At 42.3% G+C, this 8,091-nt stretch overlaps 1 protein-coding gene across 2 annotated transcripts in view; it reads left to right on the top strand.

The window, feature by feature from the left end:
* Nucleotides 1-8,091, top strand: part of LOC147031037 (uncharacterized) — a 43,986-nt gene that overhangs the window by 2,557 nt on the left and 33,338 nt on the right. For both annotated transcript variants that reach the window (XM_085875709.1, XM_085875711.1), the window contains exons 2-4: nt 1-56; nt 1,046-1,144; nt 3,844-4,613. The exon at nt 1-56 is cut by the window's left edge and continues 34 nt beyond it. In XM_085875709.1, coding sequence (XP_085731835.1) covers nt 4,145-4,613 — 469 coding nt within the window. In that variant the 5' untranslated portion in view covers nt 1-56; nt 1,046-1,144; nt 3,844-4,144. The remainder of the gene's footprint in view (nt 57-1,045; nt 1,145-3,843; nt 4,614-8,091) is intronic.

The raw sequence follows: 8,091 nt of genomic DNA, 5'->3' as shown, positions 1-8,091 counted from the left end.
TCAAATGTTTGGGTAACCCTGCTCAAGCACAACCAGAGAGCCACCATTTGCAGTTGGTAAGAAAAAATGAAAAAAGCAATTTCTTCAATCCCATGCATAATCATAACATCACCATCATAATTGGGATGGTGATGGTGATGTTATGATGCTCCTTGTGATGATGATGCTTTCGGTTGCCGAACTGACACATATGAATAGTATTTTTTGTATTTTTTCTTTTTTTTTCTTTCCAGGGGAGGGTGCATGGGCAAAGACAGTTTTTGGTAAAAAATAAAAAATAAAAAATAACACATCAACCACACAACACCCCTTGATGAGACCGCCACTAACAACACTCCGTACACATGCACACAATTACCATCAATGCTCAAGCTACATAAAAGTTCTGCCAACATCCCTATACCCCTCGATCTGCAATACTTCCAAGTACCTGTCTAATTCAAATTTAAACTTATCTCCTGTTTTTCTGCTGCCACTACCTTTCCAAGGAGACCATTACATGCATTAACTACTCTCTGAATAAAAGTCCCCTGCCTTACTAGCATCTTAACTCTCCTCTTCCTTACTCTCAGGCTATGGCCCCTGGTCCAATCACTGTCCACTCCACTGAATAATGATTCTCTACCACATCACTGTCTATTCTACAACACATAGACGTTGCAAGCACCTGGCCATGTGCAATGCGAGCAGCCAGACACCATCTCCCATGCATGATGAATCCTAAAAGCCAAATTACATTTCTCAGCTGCATTTTACAGAGCTAATCAATCATCTCTTACCTAATCAATTCTCCCTAGCCAACTAATCAATTGTGCCAAACTTGCTTTGCTAATCGTGCACAGCACTACTCAACGTTGGAAATTCTCTCCAGGTGGGGATTTCTACTTTTGCCCTTCCACTTTTGGTCTTGATAATTTCTTCTGGTTGCTAATCGATTGCTCCAAACAGATGTATATGTATTATGTTGTTTCCTTTTCACTTTGATTGATTTTTTTAATATAAATTTTGTTTTTCAAAACACCATATGGAACTCAAACTCCCCCAGGCATTTCCTGCGCTCTCATTTGAGCAGCAAGTCCTCCTTGTGAGTCTCTCCTCGGTTGTGCAGATTGTTTGTGCCACTGGGGGAAAAAGCATTGTGCAGGTAAGAGCTGTAAAATTGTCTCCTGTTCTAACGCTATGTTTGACGATGGTCACAAGGGGTTGACACGAGTGCTGGAACCTGGAAAAGTCTAAGCTGGGCTCTGTCCCTCAAGCTCTCATTACTTGCTGCCACCTGTTTCTTTGAGTGCTGAACTCTGAGAACTACGGGTCTCTAATTTGACCTTGAGAGCATGGAATGTGGAGCAGATCCCCTCTGCACTGTCACTCACAAATGATGTGTACATGTACGTCAATTTGTCTGTAATGCGGAAAGGCATTTCTTTTGTCTAAAATTTATTTACAGGTTTTACTACATTGTGCATTCTTACAAACAACACATTTCTCTTTTTTTATTCCACAATTAACAGAATATTTCATTTCAGATCAGGCATAGGCAATGTTTTGTCTATCGACCATGGTTTAGAGAACTGGACATAATTAAAATTTAACTCTTATCTGGTGTTATATGAGGACATTGTATTGATTAAGGATAACTGAGTCATACAGAGAACCAGACTTAAAACATCATTACCCAAACTCAAACACAGCACCTATGAATATAGACTCAATTAGGTTATTTTAAAGACCTTGTTGAGTTATTCTAACAGGGAAAGACATGAAATTGTCAAGGATGGTCTTGCAGGTGGTCATGGATTGCAAGTTTCCACTTTGGTGGCCTCATCATGGACCAAGAACTTGTTGACTGAGAAATACTTTCAGGAAAGTGTTGCTTCTGGTAATTCTTTGTTGTGTTTTTTCCATTGCCGATGTTCTCTCCTGGGTCACCTCACAATGGTTGTGGGCATGTTTCCCATGAATTGATATCCACAGTTCAGATGGAGACTGGCATGATTGCTCAGAGGTATGCGTACCTGCCTCTGAGTTGTCTGGCCTGGTATTGAATCTGTCATCCTGCTGTTTCACATGCATGTCGAGGCATCAATGTATGTCTCATCCCTCGGACGGATGTTAAGCTGCACCTCCTGTCTGCCAGCATGAGCTGGTGGATGTTAAAGATCCCACAGTGTCCTTCAGAAAAAGTATAGCGGATGAAAGACTGCACCCTATACAAATTACACATTTGTGCCTGCACTGTGGGTGAAAGTGATCTGATCTTCTTCGCGGTTCTCCAACACCCTGTTGTGCTGATTGCTATCTTAGAGTGTGGTTGCTGTCTGAGTTGAAGCTTTGGTGTTATAAACAAACTGTATGAGGTAGTTCATATGTTTCATAGGCCTTGTGTTGGCTTAATAGGCAAGGTGCTTGGCTTAATATCCCAGGGTTTTGAGTTCAAGCTCCTGTCTGGCTGTTTCACTGACACTCAGTAGAGTTGACTCACCTGTCATTCTTCTAAGGTTGGCAAAATGTGTTCCAGTGTGCTGGTAATTGGGGCTGTGCATCATTGACACAGCTGTGCCCCCAGAAAGTGATGCAGCCAAATAGCCACAGGCTGCATATGAATAAATAAATAAATTACATTCCCTGTGAACAGCCTTCTTCAGTTGAGTTGGGTAACCAACTTTTTTAGTTCAGATGTTATCCCTGCAGGTTCCTGAAACCTACTCGGAACGCATTCAATCTTTGATGATTGAATGTTCATCATGTTGATGATGAATGCACATCATGTTCTGTGAGCTATTTGCCCTCTCTGTCATATGAAATACACCTTGGGTCTGTATCTACAAAAGCAGACATTTTAGTAACGAGGTGTTAGTAAATGCACAACATGGGGAAAGCAACGAAGAAACATAGACTGACAAACAGGGGTGAAAACATAACCTCCGTCCACCTTCGCTGGAGGAGGTAAAATCCAGTTTACACTGAAATTCTGTCTGTCTGTGAGCAGGATATCAAAAAACTTGGTGGACAGGTTGTGTGACATGGACGAATTGATTCGATTTTGGTGAAGATCCAGATCTGCATACTGGAATTTTTTTTAATTTTAAGTGATTATTCACCATTGAGTGACGGGCCAAGAATGATACATAGCACGATATCTCACAAGGGGAGGGACGGATTTGGACGAAACTTGGTGGTTGAGTTGGTTAGGTGACAAGAACAAGCCGATTAGATTTTAGTTGAGGTCCGAATCCATATCTGGCCTATCAGTGGGATACAAAATGTCGGCTAATCAGCCTGGCAAAGGTATGTGCTCTACCGAGTGCCGTTCTCATGCTGTTTTAATTTGTCCTGACAAAGGCATCGACCATTAGGTTTGCGATCGGATGAAGGTTTGTAGACCAGAGCAGCTCAAGGCAAAATGGAAAGGAAAAATTCAACAAAATGTGGACGTGCGACTGGTTTACAATATGAATAAAATTGCTTGACACAAACTTATAAATTAGGAAGTAATAATCTGACAATGATTGTATTGTTAAATGCTGTAAAAAAAAAAATTACAAAGCAACTTTTCTTGCAATAGCTCGCTCTTACGGAGGAGCTTGCACATGTATCGCATGTAGGGTGATCACTTAATAGACATCAATGTACATTGAAGTGAATTGCAAGGACATTAGTAGGCAATAGGATCCCAACATCACGAGTTTACCTGCTCGGTTGGAACACCAAGCAGGCCAAACTGAAGTTGCGAGTTCAGTTATTTTTCAGACGTGTTGAGCATTAAATTAAGTTGCTTGCAACACTCAGGTACATGTGTGGCAATTAAACTATTATATGTTCTGCCCTTCTTCACTCCCACAGAAACCACTGTTCAGAATGTCAAAACAACTTCAGCGATTCTGCAGTTTCAGCCCCAGATTGAATATCTTGCTGGCCTTCCTTGAGTCGTGCAACGTTTGGGTTTTTTTTTTTTAAACCACAACCCAAATCGCCAAAATGTCAAGTTTCATGCACGTTGTGGTCAGCACTTTATCTTGAACAGGCAGGTTCCTATCGGGAGGTTTGGTTTCAGTGTGGGGTATCCTGCACGTGGGGTATCCCATGAGTGCTTATAATCAAGGTAACGCAAATATCACACACAAGACCTGACCGATAGGCCACAATGCTTTGCTTGCTCCTGGTGTTTGCATTAGTATTGGGACAATGTTGCCAAGCACAGCCCATGATCGCAGTCCTGAATGTGACCGAGGGGAGCTGCGTGAGTGTGCCGTGCGAGTGTGCCAACGGGAGTTCGAGTTTGATACAGTGGCTCCGAGACGCTGACGTGGACGGAGTGGCCGAAGAGAAGATCAGCTGCAGTGGTAGCAAATGCAAAATTACCGAATGCGACAATGGGCAGATAAAAACCGAACAGGGTCGTTATAACATGCTACCCAATGGGACTCTTCAAATCAGTAGAGTGCACATGAACGATTCTGGCCTGTACAGGTGTCTGAAACAAACCCGACAGGTATCCTTAGCCCGCTGCAACACGACGCCATCACTTTGTGCTTCACGGGAGCAGCACCTTCAGCAAGGAGATTCTGCAGCTCAGGATCACTGGCACACGACATTCCTTCTGTCCATCTCAGGTATATCTGCACCTCATTGTTATCTTTGACCAGACATTTTTGCATGGTTATGAATTTTGATTCACCAATATAATGTGCCATTGTTATTTGAAAATTCGTACACAAAGGCTGGATGCTCCAAAGTTACTGATGGACCACATGGGTCATTCCATGTCAAATCATCAAAGAATCTGCCGTCATCTCTCAGATTTTATAAACTTTGGGAACCAATTGGGACCCATGAAAAACGGCAAGAACTGAAATATTTTTGCTAACAGCCTCTTAATTAGTGAGATACAGACTAACGAACTTTGGACTAATTAGCACGACGTCGCGAATTCAAATGGCTATATCTCTAAAAGTATAACACCTAGAGAGCTGGTTTTGGTGTCATTTTAAAGGTATTTTCATGCCAAATGAATTTGTCTGGGCAACATTTTCCTACCTCCAACCACAAAAAGTTATCACAAAATATAAACTTCAATCGTGAATCCCTAAAAAATGTATCCTTCAAATTTCCTCAAATTCATCCCAGAGGTACCTTATGATGTCAAGAAGCTTCCACATAAGTTTTGCGATGGGCACTCCAATAGTTTCTGAGATATGAGCAATAATGTACATGTACGTATGGCATATAGGTTCGAAAATCAGCATTTGTAATGTATTATACAATCATTCTAACCTAGCCATGACAGGGAACACAGGGAACGACCATCAATTGCTTTGAAGTATCATATACTTTCATTTTCAACTGGGCCTGAGGGGAAGAAACAAGTGCTGCTGTTGCTGCATTGAAGAGGAAATTGAAAGCCTAAGTCAGGTTAGTGAACATTGTGTACTTGAACTCACTTATTGATTGTATAATACATTACAAATGCTGATTTTCGAACCTATATGCCATACGTACATGTACATTATTGCTCATATCTCAGAAACTACTGGAGTGCCCATCACAAAATTTATGTGGAAGCTTCTTGACATCATAAGGTATCTCTGGGATGAATTTGAGGAAATTTGAAGGATACATTTTTTGGGGATTCACGATTGAAGTTTATATTTTGTGATAACTTTTTTGTGGTTGGAGGTAGGAAAATGTTGCCCAGACAAATTCATTGGGCATGAAAATACCTTTAAAATGACACCAAAACCAGCTCTCTAGGTGTTATACTTTTAGAGATATAGCCATTTGAATTCGCGACGTCGTGCTAATTAGTCCAAAGTTCGTTAGTCTGTATCTCACTAATTAAGAGGCTGTTAGCAAAAATATTTCAGTTCTTGCCGTTTTTCATGGGTCCCAATTGGTTCCCAAAGTTTTACAAAAATCTGAGAGATGACGGCAGATTCTTTGATGATTTGACATGGAATGACCCACATACCTCCAGTCTGGCTTTTGACTTCCATCGATTGCCGAGGATTGAAATAGAATGATATTCATGCCAATTATCTTGAAGAACAAACAGAATTCTCTGTTCTTTGTTGTTTTTTTTTAATCTCAGGTGAATTTGTGGTTCCTCATTGCATTTTAATACCAGGATGTATCACTGTGTTGTGATGTCTGCTTTTTAAAAAAACTTTTGTTTCTTCTTCCCGTTTTACTCGTTCAATTCTCGCCAACGCTTCTGCTCAACATGATCTTGGGGTTCATTGTTTTACACTTTACCTATTTGTGCCGTGCTGTGGTTTTGCAGATTTTATGGTTTTACAGGCTTGATGGGCCTCACAGCCTCCTCTTGCATTGAAGCTCTTTACAGGGGAGCATACTGTATATTATGTTTTTTTTTTAAAACATCACATGCCTTATTTCTATGGTTACCTATTTCAAAATCCGACTAGTTATTATTTCCGTTTGAGTTGCAAGTCACGACTCTCAAATGACTGATGAACTCGCAAAAGTATCCGTCCGTTCCCTGTGATGGAAAAAGTTTGAGTTAATCTCTCAAATATTTTAAATAAATAAAAATTTGTTTACAATGTCGAGGTTCGTATAACGACTAACGCACAGAACATGCAACAAGGGGAGCAGGAGATAAGAGGGGCGGGTGAGGAAAGGACAAAACATTGGGGAACAGATATTAGGAGATCTATAGAAGGGAGAGGGATGGGGTGGGGTACATGAGGTACACAAGATGGACACGACAGGGATTTTCAGCAAGGAAAGCAGGAGAGAATTTGAGGGAAGTGGGTTTGGGGGTGGATTAACGGGGGTAGAAAAGATCATGGTTTTGGATGGGGGAAGATAAGAGATGGTGGTGAACAGCTGTTTTGAAGACCTGGAGGGTAGAGTGGGATTGAAGGGAGTGTGGGAATTTGTTCCAAAGGCGGGGAAAAAGAGGAATGAAAGCGTGCAGGTGATCAGTGATTCTTGATTTAGGTAGTTTTACCAGAAGGGGGTTGCTGGCAGACCTTGAGTGCACTGTAGAAATATGAGGGGGGTGGAGGGGACATATTGCAGACAGAGCAGGGAGGTAAGGCTAGAGTGGAGATGGTAGAAGACAGAAAGACCACCGACCTGGCTGCGGTGAGAGAGTGAGAGGCCCAAAGACTCAGCCTCATCACGGGAGATGCCAATGATCCGAAATGCCTTGGTTTCCACAGCGTGAAGCCGAGAAAGGTGGGAGGCAGGAGCACCAGCCCAGAGCGGAGAACAGTACTCCATCAGACTGCGGACGAAAGCTTTGTATGTGAACAGGAGGTCAGGTGTGCCAAGGAAGGACTTTGCACGATGGAGGATGCCCAGTCGGCGACTGGTTTTGAGGCCACCTTGGAAATGTGTATTTCGCAGAAAATATCATGGCAAATAGTGAGACCCAGAAGCTTGAATGAAAGGACTTCTTCCAGTGGATTGTTGAGAAAGTAGATGGGGGGGGGGGGTGTCGCAGAGATATAGTGAGAGTGTGTGATTTTTCAGGATTGAAAGACATATTCCAAGTGTTGGAGCAGCTTATAATTTTATCCAGATCTGCAGAGAGTGAAAAGGCTGCAGCTTGCCAATCTGAGGGATGACAGACGAAACGGCAGAGGGTGGAGTCATCAGCAAAGAGATAAAGAGGATTTTCCAGAAAGTCAGAGAACATTGATGAAAACCAGAAAAAGCAAAGGGCCCCAGAACACTGCCTTGAGAAACTCAAGCCTGGACAGGAAGAGGGGATGACAGAACTTCATGAAGGGCCACATGTTCGCTGCGACAGGAGAGGAAGTCTGCGAGCCATGGGTGTAGATTGCTTTGGATACCATAGGAAGAGAGTTTGGTGAGCAGGGTAGGGTGCCAGACCGTGTCAAAAGCACGCGATATGTCCAGGGATGTGGCTCTGATTTCATGTCCGGCATTGAGGATCTCCATCCATTGTTGGGAAAGCAGAAGCAGCATATTCAAGGTCGAGTGACCGGGTCTGCATCCAATTTGATGATCAGAAATCAAGCTGTTGAAGAAGAGGAAGGATTTAATGTCTGAAGTGATGATGGATTCCATAACCTTACTGATAATTGGGAGAAGGCTGAT

Source organism: Eptatretus burgeri, chromosome 3 (assembly GCF_056783735.1).
Source record: "Eptatretus burgeri isolate ZD-2024b chromosome 3, Ebu_testis_v1, whole genome shotgun sequence".
Lineage (NCBI taxonomy): Eukaryota > Metazoa > Chordata > Myxini > Myxiniformes > Myxinidae > Eptatretus > Eptatretus burgeri.
The sequence above is the reverse complement of the archived record's forward strand: the minus strand, read 5'-3'. Positions and strand labels throughout refer to the sequence as shown.